This window comes from Acipenser ruthenus, chromosome 18, assembly GCF_902713425.1.
Source record: "Acipenser ruthenus chromosome 18, fAciRut3.2 maternal haplotype, whole genome shotgun sequence".
NCBI classification, from domain to species: domain Eukaryota; kingdom Metazoa; phylum Chordata; class Actinopteri; order Acipenseriformes; family Acipenseridae; genus Acipenser; species Acipenser ruthenus.
The window spans coordinates 2,543,895-2,556,639 of record NC_081206.1 but is presented as its reverse complement, the minus strand read 5'-3'; the positions used below and the strand labels follow the sequence as shown (position 1 = coordinate 2,556,639).

The following is a 12,745-nucleotide window of genomic DNA, read 5'->3' as shown; positions in this document are numbered from 1 at the left end:
CAGCAATGCGTCCAACACATCTGTGCATCTTCTGGGCTAGGGGTGTACAGTCAGGGCGTCCTTCTAGTCCAGGTGTTTGTAAATGACTTCATTGAACCAGTGTTTGCATGTTCTTTGTTAAACGTGTGTGGATGCTTCAGATGCAACAAAACCCATTTTTATTTCATCTTATTTTACTGGTAGTTCCCTTCTCATGAATTCAGCTGGTGTCATTTTGAAATGTTTTCGTTGCAATTACTCGGGTGCTCCAATTGTGATCCGTCAGTCTATTGCACGCTGTGGGTTGAGCTGGTGTTTTCACATTCCTGGGACACTGCAAGTTCAAGCTCACCTGGTTAAACTCTCTGGAAAGCAAGCTGTAGACCTGGACTGGGAGAGCTGTCGTTGCCCACCCTGTTAACAGCTGATGCAGCTTATTTTTGCATTTATCCATGTCTGGGTTGGCGTTTTGCAGGGTTTTCAGCTGGTCATATTGGTTCAAGAGCTGGTTATGCTGGACAATTGATAGGTGTCTACTAGCACTACTGAATGCTGCTGAAGACAACGCATACAGTTTGTATTAGCATTAGCAGGTCTTCTGCACTGGTGTTGTTTCATTGTACCTGCCTGAAAACAAACAAACAAACAAACAATAGTTTTAAAGTAAGCAGGTTTCCTTTGGGCCAAATTTGCCTCCTTTAATCAGCATTATTTAACTATATAAACATATTTTTACATGCATATATACATGCATACATATAATACTGTGTCTCTATACATTAGGCACCCCCCCCCCCCCCCCCACCCCACCCTCGTGAACATTACCAGGCTGCCATATGCTGTGGCTCCTCATCTTAAGACTGTCAAAAATAACCTGCCAACATCTTGAAATTTATTCTTTAAATGTCATTGATACATTGCGTCCTGTCCTTCAGCTAAATAAGGTTAAATTGCCTGTGCTGCCAATCAAATGACATGTGGTGCAGGATAAACGTGACGACCTGATTGGATGCCTGCTGCCTGAGCTGGTGCTCTAACCCAATCCTGAAGATTTTGGGATAAACTTTGCTGAGGTGTGAGGGTACAAATTAGAGGGCTGAGTAAAGCAACCAGGCTACTTGGTGCATGCTGTGGAGGTCGTGTGTGCCCTCGCTTGGTTTTCCGTCTCACTCCTGTTCTTTTGCATAGCCGGTCAAAATGGTAAGATTTTCTACAACCGCAAGAACATTATTGTATTTTTTTTATTATGATTGATTGAGGAGGAGAAGCTCTGAATGGATTCTACCATCAGTCTGGATCCACAGGATGCTGCTGCCCACTGCACTGGAATTTACCAGCCAGGCTTCCAAACACTCCTCATCTTTTATTGAATTCATTTATGGGAAAAAGCTTTTTTTTTTTTTTTTGGAGGCTGGAGTCTTTAGATTAAGAACCAAGAAAAAGATTTAAAAATGTTCCCAATTGGTCATGTCATCCCAAGCAGCCAATCAGTGATGCTCATTGATGACGATTTCCTTTGGCGGGCAAAAGTGACACTGTTGGCAAAATATGCTTTTACTGTTTATGAGTCTAGCTTGGTAATTGATTTTGTAATTTTAAAAAGTTAATAATAAGTCTTCCTGATTATGTGGTTAGAGCACTCTGATGCAGTGTGGTAAGCTGTAGTTTGAGATGCTCAGTGGTTAGTGCGCAGGGCTGCAGCGTGTAATCTGTGTGTTTGAGTAGCTCAGTGGTTAGAGCACTGGGCTGCTGTGTGTAATCTGTGTGTTTGAGTAGCTCAGTGGTTATAGCGCTGGGCTGCAGTGTGTAATCTCTGTGTTTGAGTAGCTCAGTGGTTAGAGCGCTGGGCTGCAGTGTGGAAGGCAGTGAGTTTGATCAGTTCAGTGGTTAGAGCGCTGGGCTGCAGTGTGGAAGGCAGTGTGATTGAGTAGCTCAGTGGTTACAGTGCTGGGCTGCAGCTTGTAATATGTGTGTTTGAGTAGCTCAGTGGTTAGAGCGCTGGGCTGCAGTGTGGAGGCTATCTGGGTCACGTAGCTCATTCATTAGAATGCTAGGTTCCAGTACAGAATGCTAAGAAAGTAGGCAGCTCAGCTGGAGAGCTGCCTGCCACGAGGGAAGTACCAGGGAACTTGTTAGCTGTCAGTTGGCACATGTTATATCCTTGTTTTTCAGAAGCCAAATATCAGGGCTGTATGATAATTTGGCTCCCGAAACGGGAGCAGTCAAACCCTGCTGACACCCTCTCCCGTATTCATACTGGTACCCACTCTTTTCAGGCTGCTTCTGTTAAGCTTCCACTGGGGGCAGTGCTTGCTGTTGTCTTCTTGGTCTGTTTGGAAACCACGTCATCGCATGTGGGAGGGGAGGGGAGGGAGAGTTAGATGCAGGCCAGCTAATTCAGCGATTAATTCAGGGACTTTTCTGCCAGGAGGCTTGGTACTCAACATATAACTTAGAGGGATACTGTATTTGCTGATTGCTGGTTTTACAGTAGCTGAAGCTAATAGTAGAGCAAGCAGATTGTCGTAGACTCCCGTATCATTTTTCTTTTTAACCTTGTCAATACCCAGATGCCTGTAGGTTAACTAGAAAGGAATAGTAGATCATCACATCATTAACTTTGTAGTAAATGACATCACAAGCACATTAATAGATTTAAATATAAATAAATTAGTGTAGTTTCCTGGGCATCAAAAGCCTATAAGTACCTCCGCTGTTTGTTTACCTTGAATGTATGTATGTACTATATACTCTATCTATCTATCTATCTATCTATCTATCTATCTATCTATCTATATATATATATATATATATATATATATATATATATATATATATATATATATATATATATATAATTACTGTAGCTAAATGATTTTACCCTTCTAAGTGTATTTTTATGCAGTTCTGTGTTGAGCCAGCAGATGGTGGTGTTATATTTACAAGTTTGTAACTCAATATGCTGGTCACAAGCCTGCAGTATCACTTGAAGATGGCTCCTAACACACTCTTCTGTAATATCATCTGGGATAAGCTGCATGCTTTTCCATTGCGTCTCCTTATTAGGAACCAAGAAGATGCTAATGCCAGTTTATTAATATCTCGGAATTGTAATCCGGCACAGGAGGTTAATCCATTTGGAGTTCCCTGCTTAATCCCTGGGTAAAAAGAGCGAATCTTTCAAAGGCTCAAATTCTGTCTCTAGCACAAGGCTACAGTTATTCTATCCCTGTCCCTGATAGCACTTTCAATTATCCAATTTTGCCAACTGCATTCCCATAAAAGACTCGAAAACAGCTGCAAAATACCACATGTGTTGTACCCGTTCATTTGTCAAGATGAAGGGAGCATTCTTACCCATTGCATTGTTACACGACCAGTAAGAAACATTGTATATGCAATGGGTTTGTTTCTCTGTTCAGAATAAAATACACAGCATGCTTTAAAAGCTTCACTGCTGTAAAGTGTGCACACTATAGGGCTTTGAGCCAGGCTGGCTAACACCTACTTTTAGGGACATAGACCAGCCAAAAAAAAAGAAAGCTTGTAATTATTAATGCAAGGTCTTCAAGTGACTAGTATTATTACCATGACACATTTCTTTCCAGCATTTGCAGGCCTTGATCACTCTGAACTCTTTTACCAGACCGGTCCTCTGTAATTCTCAGTTAGGAATTGATATTGAATTGTTAAAAGGAAAGCCGGGAATGGCAGGATGCTTGTGTCATGTGGCTGCAGACAGGTGGTCTTTATCGGGGACTTCACGTGTGTTTTGTTTCTGTGTTTCAGCCGACTGACGCCCAGTCAGATGCTCGCTCCTACCTCAGTGAGGAGATGGTTGCCGGTATGTATATCTGTACAGATAATTGAGAATTTATTAATGGGAAAGTAGTCTTTGTTACGTTCTTCTTTTATAGAGAGGACACTGCAGCCTATGTAAGCAAAAATGCTGCAGAAAGTAAAGTGAATGTAAAGTACAAATGGATGAAGTGAAGGCTTAATATGAGTTGTTGTCATAATGGTGAGCGTCTAATGGATATTATGAACTCTGAAGGTTACACCTTAAGTGATTTCTATGATATTAATGTACTGTTTAAAAGTTGTATTAAAATTGATAGTATTAAACTGTTGAAAAAATTAGTGCGATCCCTGTAGTTAAAGGGAGGTGGTATTTAGACTAGCTGCTGTTTAGAAGAGATCATTGAAATGGACTCTGCAGTCAAAGTCTAGATAAGGGTAAGTTTCGTGAAGAGGATACTGACAGCGTTTCACTGCTCTGTGTGATCGTAGAGTTCAAGGCTGCCTTTGACATGTTTGACTCTGATGGTGGTGGAGACATCAGCACCAAGGAGCTGGGTACCGTCATGAAGATGCTGGGTCAGAACCCAACCCGAGAGGAGCTGGATGCCATCATTGAGGAGGTAGATGAGGATGGTAAGAATCCTCTCCACTCTTAGAAACAGAATTGTCCTGAGAGATCTGCCTGTCTGTCTGTCTCTCTTGACACTTGTCCGGTTTGTCCCCCAGGCAGCGGTACCATTGACTTTGAAGAGTTCTTGGTCATGATGGTGCACCAGCTTAAGGAGGATCAGGCTGGCAAGAGTGAGGAAGAGTTATCTGAATTCTTCCGCGTCTTCGACAAGTATGTGTGCATTGGATATTTATATTTATAACCCTGTACAGTGTGTGTGGGAATATATAAATATTGCTCACACTGCATACAAACTATGGTTGTGTGATACTTTCTTCCACCATAAGAGACTGATGAAGGAGGTGTGTGTTTTAATGTGCCGTTGTCCGATGGAACCCCTTGCAGACGGTATCATTACCTCAATGAGGCATATCCTGGTTAGATTAGCTCTTTCATGCATGGCGGATTGAAAATAGCCTCATATGAGACTATCACACATTTGCATTTTCCATACCTCCCCATGTAAAGACTAGAAGAGAGTTGTTTTATCCGTCTTCATATGAGGTCACCATGCACGAAAGGGGTGAATAAACGAAAAGAATAAATAAGCGCATTGCTCGCCCCACAGGAATGGCGATGGCTACATCGACCGTGAAGAGCTGGCTGAGATCCTGCGCTCCTCTGGGGAGAGCATATCAGAGGAAGAGATGGATGAGCTGATGGCTGATGGTGACAAAAATAACGACGGCAAGATCGACTTTGATGGTAAGAGACACTTAGAGTCCAGACCATGCCGCTAAGGGGTGGATTATCTGGCAAGATAACCAACAGCCTGCTCATGGAAGTCAGGACTGAACTTTGATCTCACAGCGGCCTCTGTCCCAGTTGGGGTTCAGGCATGTATTAACTTGACAGTCCTCGAAATGGGACGCTGAGAATATATGTTGTAAATATGCCTTGTCAGGTTACACTTCTAAAAGATTGAAAACTTGTAGAATGGTAGCATATTGATTTAGAGTGTATCATATTCCAGAAATACAGCTTGTGTTGTGATTTTGTCAAAATGTATGGTACTTTTAATGGGTTAAGAGGTGAACTCTGAAACGCACGACAACTTCCCTGTCCAGTTGGATTCCTCATTTCGAGCTGTATGTAAAGTTACACAAAGAGAGAACGCTAGGGGGAGCAGAACTCAGGTGCTACAAATAGGATCTGATTGACACTTCACCTTTAAAAAGAATGTACAAACCACCCGACTATTGCGAGCAGGGTATGTTTGTTTTCTTGTTTTAATGTGCCCGTTTCTTTCTCTTGCAGAGTGGCTGAAGATGATGGAAAACGTGCAGTAAAAGACCAACATTCCTCTACGACACAACAATGGATTTGATTTTGCTGTTCAAGCCATTGATTCACAGTTACTCAAGTATGCCAGCCAAGCCTCTTTTAAGTTTGCCAAGACAAGCAAAGTAAAAAAAAAGGGAAAGAAGGATATCTGCACCCTCCCACCTAACATGACAGGACTCTGGGAAACGGAGATGTATATGTACCCCAACCTTCAATTTAAAGCACTCTTCTTCCACACCTGTCTTCGTGTACCTACAGTATGTTACTGGCCAGGAAAGGGGGCCGCCCACAGCCCAACATTGTAATGTACAGCGCTGGAATGAAATAAAGATGTTTTCATTTTCGCCTCAGGCATGTGGAGTTATTGTAACAGCATGTTCCAGTGCCAGGTGTTCCATTCCCCGGGGTTCCAGTGCCCGGGGTTCCAGTGCCAGGTGTTCCATTCCCCGGGGTTCCAGTGCCAGGTGTTCCATTCCGCGGGGTTCCAGTGCCCGGGGTTCCATTCCCCGGGGTTCCAGTGCCAGGGGTTCCATTCCCCGGGGTTCCAGGCATGGCTTGTGCCCATAAGACATTTAATTGCAGTTTGCTTTTCTTTTTTTTCCTGCATGAGCTGAACCCAAGGTTTGTCAGTCTGCTTGATCTACTTGGGTCATCATATCAGGAAAATTGGGCCATCATTGCAGTGATGCAGGTCAGGGTGGTATGAATTCAGCTAAGCTGGAAACAGCATGAACAGTACATGGCATGAACATTATATATATATATATATATATATATATATATATATATATATATATATATATATATAGATCTGACTGTCCACTTCAATCTCCTTAAGCAGTTGAGCACATTTCTATTTATAAAGACAGACCTCTTTTGGTCCTCCTCTTGAGGGGATACAGAAGTGAAATGTAAAGCTGTTCTAGGTTTTACAAGCACTGATACTGGCTCTGACTGGCTGACCTGACTCAGTGGAGTTCACCAGTCTGAGACAAGCCAAAGGAAAAAATCAAATACTCACTTTATGCAAGTTATTATTATTATTATTATTATTATTATTATTATTATTATTATTATTATTAATAATAATTTCTTAGCAGACACCCTTATCCAGGTGACTTACAATTGTTACAAAATATCACAGTACAAATGATCACATTATAAATAGGTAGGTTGTTTCACCACTGAGGGGCAAGGGTTTAGAAGGAGCGGGCTCTGGAGGGGGGGGTACAGTTAAAAACCAAACAGGTTCTACGATTGAATAATAATGTATCTGTGAATGCACTGTACTGGTGAATTGAAGGTGTTGCAGTGAATCGAAATGCATGAATGATCTCAGTCCCGCATCCTATCATCAAATCTTCAAACGTTCTTAATTGCTTACATTGAAACGTATATTTCATTCGAACATTTTACTCTCCCGTCATAAACATGTGTCCCAAAGTAAAATAGGCTTTGAGTAGTTATCTAAATGGATACACTGACGCGTGGTTTAACAAGAGACCCTCTTTATTGAGATTATCACAACCAAAAAACATGACTAATGACAAGCAATACATAAGCAACACATCACACACACACACACACACTCACTGACACATACACACACTGACACACACACACACACTGACACATACACACACTGACACACACACACCCCCACACACTGACACACACACACCCCCACACATACACCCACACACACACACACACTGACACGCATACACACACACACACACACTGACACACACACACCCCCACACACTGACACGCATACACACACACACACAGACACACACACACACACACACTGACACACACACGCACACTGACACATACACACACACTGACACACACACGCACACTGACACATACACACACACACACACATAAAAGCACACATACAAACATTGTCATTTTTGTCATTTTTATATATATATATATATATATATATATATATATATATATATATATATATATATATATATATATATATATATATGTTGTATTGGAAAGTAATAGTTCCCAGATTTCAGAAACACAAGGATGTTTTTGTTCTTCATTTGGCTGATGTTTTCCCTGTGGAAGCTGATTTCCATTCCGCAGTATTCCTGTGATCCTGGTGTAAAAGAGCTGCTATGCCCAAAGGAGATTTCCCTGAGCGCTGGCAGAGTGAAGACATTTCCTCCTGTCTGCATATTGAACAGCACACATCTGAAGCCAGAATGCTTTTCAGCTGTTTAATCCCTAGCAGTTTTATAAGTCTCATAGTGTGGAGGGTGGCAAAACAGCAGAGGAAATCAGATTCCAAGTAGCAGCGATTGGTTGGAATCCACAGAGACCCCTAAAAGTTCAGGATGCTATATCTGGAAGTGGGTGGGTCAGAGAAGGGGTGGGGGGTGGGGGGTTTAAAAGCTGGGCTTAATCCTCGCTGATGTCTAGTTATTCTGTGGAGGGGAGCGGTGACAACCTATTCTTCAGTGGGAGTAGGGGGTCCTTCGTAAACTGCAATCATGGTAAGGCAATTCATCGATTCACTTGCTGTTTTGCTGAGGTTTGAAGCTGTGCATGAGGCCAGAGTTAAGATGCAAATTCCTACGAATGTGCCTGAAGAATAGAGCAACTGTCATACAGACCAAGCTTCAAAGCGATCCATTTACATCACCATTGACCGAACAACTTCGTCATGCAGTAACAAACCATTAGGATAGCTGGTGGAGGTTATAATAATAATAATAATAATAATAATAATAATAATAATAATAATAATAATAATAATATACATTTCAGATGTACAATACAATGATAAATATGTAACATATAACTTCCCTAATATATATATATATATATATATATATATATATATATATATATATATATATATATATATATAGTATAATAATGTACAGTACATAATCTACATGGTGTCTATATTTACTACAATATGAATTCAAAGTTTGTCTTGCTGCATATAATACTTTGGGCCATATTCAGATGCATTTATCACTGTGCTAAATTATATATATATATATATATATATATATATATATATATATATATATATATATATATATATATATATATATATATAATACTAATGTTCCTCATGTTAACTAGCTTGAAATGAACATCCTGGGATATTTATATGAAGGGATTCTTAACATGAAGGTTGTGTTCGCTTCTTGGAAAAAAGCAGGGGTTAAGACAGGAAACCCCTTTGAAATGGACCTTAGTTTAGGATTCAAGTTTTGCAGGATAACATTCTGGTAGAAATGCGCTACATTGATTTCTGTTACACGAAGGAGAAATTACTTTGTTTTTTTTTCTTTTTCATTTCATGCAGTACGGCATGTTATGCATCTATTTTCATAAAAAAACAAACAAACAAAAAAAACTCGTGGTGATATCAAAGTAGCGTCGATGACCTCCTCACTTCAAAGTGTTTTATGAACTCACAGCTGTTGGTGGCGCGGCTGAGTCAGCTGCAATGTAAAAGGACTTGGACTCCTGCGGTAACTTGATCCTGGTTAGCTAGTTTTTCCCCGAAGCAGCAGATTCCACAGAGCTTCACAAAACTACCTTAAAAGCGGAGCATTATTACTGCTCTGAACGATTTTTTTTCTGTGACTGGGGTGAAACCCATACAGACAGCTATTTGAAATGCTGACACGACTATCAAACTGGCTTTCTGCTGAAAACATTCTGTCATCTAAATAATTACATGCATCATCGTTTATACAAGGGGCGACATAGTATCTATACAAATACAAACAACTATAATACATCGAAACAGATCGTTTGAAACCCCAAGCGCTCTCTCTCTCTCTCTCTCTCTCTCTCTCTCTCTCTCTCTCTCTCTCTCTCTCTCTCTCTCTCTCTCTCTCTCTCTGCGTTTTTTAAATTTATTTTATATAATCTAATAACAGTAGTTTATGAAGGAAAGATGGGGGGTTTATTGGCTAGGGTATCACATTTAATACTTTAATAGTTTGTTTGATTCTAATTGAATTCATCAGAATGCAGGTCATAAGGTATTATACAGGAGCTCTGACCTGTATTTGGCTAATTTAGATATCAATCAATCAATCAATCTATTTTTATATAGCGCCTTTCATGGCAATGCCCTCCCAAAGTACAATGTCATAACTACAATAAAAACACGATTACTATCATTACAACACGATATACATAACTAACAAATACAAAATACAAAATACAATGTCATAAGTTAAATGCTATCTTCGTTTCGATTCTTGGCTGGTATGTGTAATTTCATCTGTAAAAGCATTAGTATTAGATGCATGATTGTAGCGTACTTGTACACTGTAATATAGACGTCTATTTGACCCCCTCGGATGTGCTATAGCGGGCAGTCCTAATATATATACACATATAAACATACAACGCATGGACAGATTCCACCGTATTTTCAAATACAGTTAGATTGGTGTGCGCGTTTTCTATAATATATACAACACCTGCTCTCATCCCATTGATAAAACCTTGTAAAAAAAACCGTTACTATAGTATCCTATAGGATATCGTTTTGGGGTAATACGGTGATTTTGCGTCAAGCTGCTGCACGTTATACATTGGAGATATCCCTGCTGTATTCAATTGAACTGTTATGTTGTTTTGCAGCCGACCGCCGCACAAATAGAAGCGCTATCGTACCTGAGCGACGAGATGGTTGCTGGTAGGTATTAGTGTTTGCAACCAATTAATACTGCTATTACTAATAATAACAATAATATCATTCATATTTTTTTTTTTTTTAAACTACTGTTCAAAAGAATAGGCTTAAATAATGTATAATAACATGTGGTATTCATGTGCTGTAGTATGTATACACGTAATGTAATATTGTGAGCTTTTTAATATTACTGGCTTCCTCAACAACACTCTGGAGCAGTTTAATGAATGCCAAATGTATTGAATTCATAGTGGTCTATTTTAATAATCTAAACTATTTAAAAACAAACAAAAACCCAGAAGGAAATGGCGGTGGTATTTAGACTAGCTGCTGTTTAGAAGAGATCATTGAAATGGACTCTGCAGTCAAAGTCTAGATAAGGGTAAGTTTCGTGAAGAGGATACTGACAGCGTTTCACTGCTCTGTGTGATCGTAGAGTTCAAGGCTGCCTTTGACATGTTTGACACTGATGGTGGTGGAGACATCAGCACCAAGGAGCTGGGTACCGTCATGAAGATGCTGGGTCAAAACCCAAGCCGAGAGGAGCTGGATGCCATCATTGAGGAGGTAGATGAGGACGGTAAGAATCCTCTCCACTCTTAGAAACGGAATTGTCCTGAGAGATCTGCCTGTCTGTCTGTCTGTCTCTCTTGACACTTGTCTGGTTTGTCACCCAGGAAGCGGTTCCATTGACTTTCAAGAGTTCTTGGTCATGATGGTGCAACAGCTTAAAGAGGATCAGGCTGGCAAGAGTGAGGAAGAGTTATCTGAATTCTTCCGCGTCTTCGACAAGTACGTTTGCATTGGATATTTATATTTATAACCCTGTACAGTGTGTGGGGGAGCGAACAATACAAACACATAGCATTGGGTCCAAAAGTACTGTAAACCAAGTCAATGGTTCAGGCAGGTTACTCTCCGAGAGCCCGTCACTCAATATGTTATTAACAAACTTAACAACTTTGCAACCGTTGGCTTGTAATGCTTATCGCAACAGCTGCCCTGAGGTAATGAAGCTCTGAAAGGTGTATTTTCTTTTCTTTTCTTTGTGTGCGCCTCAGGAACGGTGACGGGTACATTGACCGTGATGAGTTTGCGACAATTATCCGCAGCAGCGGGGAGACCATCTCTGACGCTGAGATCGATGAACTCATGACCGACGGAGACAAGAACATGGACGGCAAGTTGGACTTTGACGGTAAAGACAGAACCCAGTTTCCTTACTTTCCCATTTTCTCCTGGCTCTAAGTCTCTTTTGATACAACGCGCAAATGATCTGAATAGCCTACCCTCGGCCCTTTCGTATAACTTTATTATTTTAATAGTATAGAGTATTTCAAAAGGATTTTTATGTTTTTTTTTTTTTTTTTTTTTTTTTTTTTTTAGGATTAAATTATTTTCCCCTGCAGGATGCCCTATATACTTTTGATCAGAAAAATATTATTTTTAAAAACTTTCACATCTATTAGAAACTTGACATTTGTAGCAGCTTTGCAAAGTGAGATTTCACTCTTGTCTTTCAGAGTTTCTCAAGATGATGGAAGGCGTGCAGTAAAATTGAACATTCCTCTTCGCATTGACTCCTCCGTGTCCCCTTTCCTAAACGTACTGCTTCTGAACAATCTCACCACATCCCGTAGTATGACTTTGCATCTTAATAATGTCTAAACAAGCTCCCCAGACGGACCTGCCCCTTTCTTAGCTGCTGTTAGCTGGTAGGCTGCCATCCAATGTCAATCTTTATACAGCTGACCCCCCCTCCATAGATGCAGCTTGGAGGCACTACTAGGTTAAGAAATACAGGCGCTGCTTTTCAACAGCCTGGGATGCTCAACGGCCGCAACACAAGACGACACGGCGCTCTAGACTAAAACACTGTAGATGCTTCAATAAACTTCTGTGGATTTCCCCCGTCTTTTATTGTGTCATTCCATTGAAACCCCGGCATATCCCAGCGGAACTTTTCTGTCAGCTGTCCTGTTGCATTTACTACAAGCCTTGGGCGGTGTACTGTACGTGAGCTTCCACTGTAACTGTGTGGGCCAGTGGTTAAAGAAAAGGGCTTGTAACCAGGAGGTCCCCAGGTTCCTATAGGAAAGAGAGGCCGTGTATATATGGGAGCACGGATTTCAGTCTGCATTAACAAAACAGTGAGAGAGCATGGAGCATCACCTCCTGACACACGATCATTGCCTGGACTCTCCTTCCCACAGCACACATTCTTCAGTTTTGCCTCTGGAGGGCAGTGTTTCCTACATGTACATTTTCATTTTCCTTATTGACCACTAGAGGACACTGTTAACACAACTTTGAAACCG

General features: G+C 40.7%; 2 protein-coding genes across 2 annotated transcripts; both read left to right on the top strand.

The window, feature by feature from the left end:
- The first annotated feature begins 1,025 nt into the window (after nt 1–1,025).
- LOC117404144 (troponin C, skeletal muscle) lies at nt 1,026–6,084 on the top strand. Its single transcript, XM_034006941.3, has 6 exons — nt 1,026–1,179; nt 3,769–3,823; nt 4,270–4,413; nt 4,507–4,621; nt 5,019–5,155; nt 5,708–6,084. Exons 1-6 carry the CDS (start codon nt 1,177–1,179, stop codon nt 5,737–5,739), a joined length of 486 nt encoding a protein of 161 aa, XP_033862832.1. The 5' UTR covers nt 1,026–1,176; the 3' UTR covers nt 5,740–6,084.
- A 2,050-nt stretch (nt 6,085–8,134) lies between these two features.
- LOC117404085 (troponin C, skeletal muscle-like) lies at nt 8,135–12,335 on the top strand. The gene is made up of 6 exons (XM_034006814.3): nt 8,135–8,250; nt 10,376–10,430; nt 10,864–11,007; nt 11,105–11,219; nt 11,489–11,625; nt 11,951–12,335. The coding sequence occupies exons 1-6, from the start codon at nt 8,248–8,250 to the stop codon at nt 11,980–11,982; spliced, it is 486 nt and encodes a 161-aa protein (XP_033862705.1). The 5' UTR covers nt 8,135–8,247; the 3' UTR covers nt 11,983–12,335.
- The last annotated feature ends 410 nt before the right edge of the window (nt 12,336–12,745 follow it).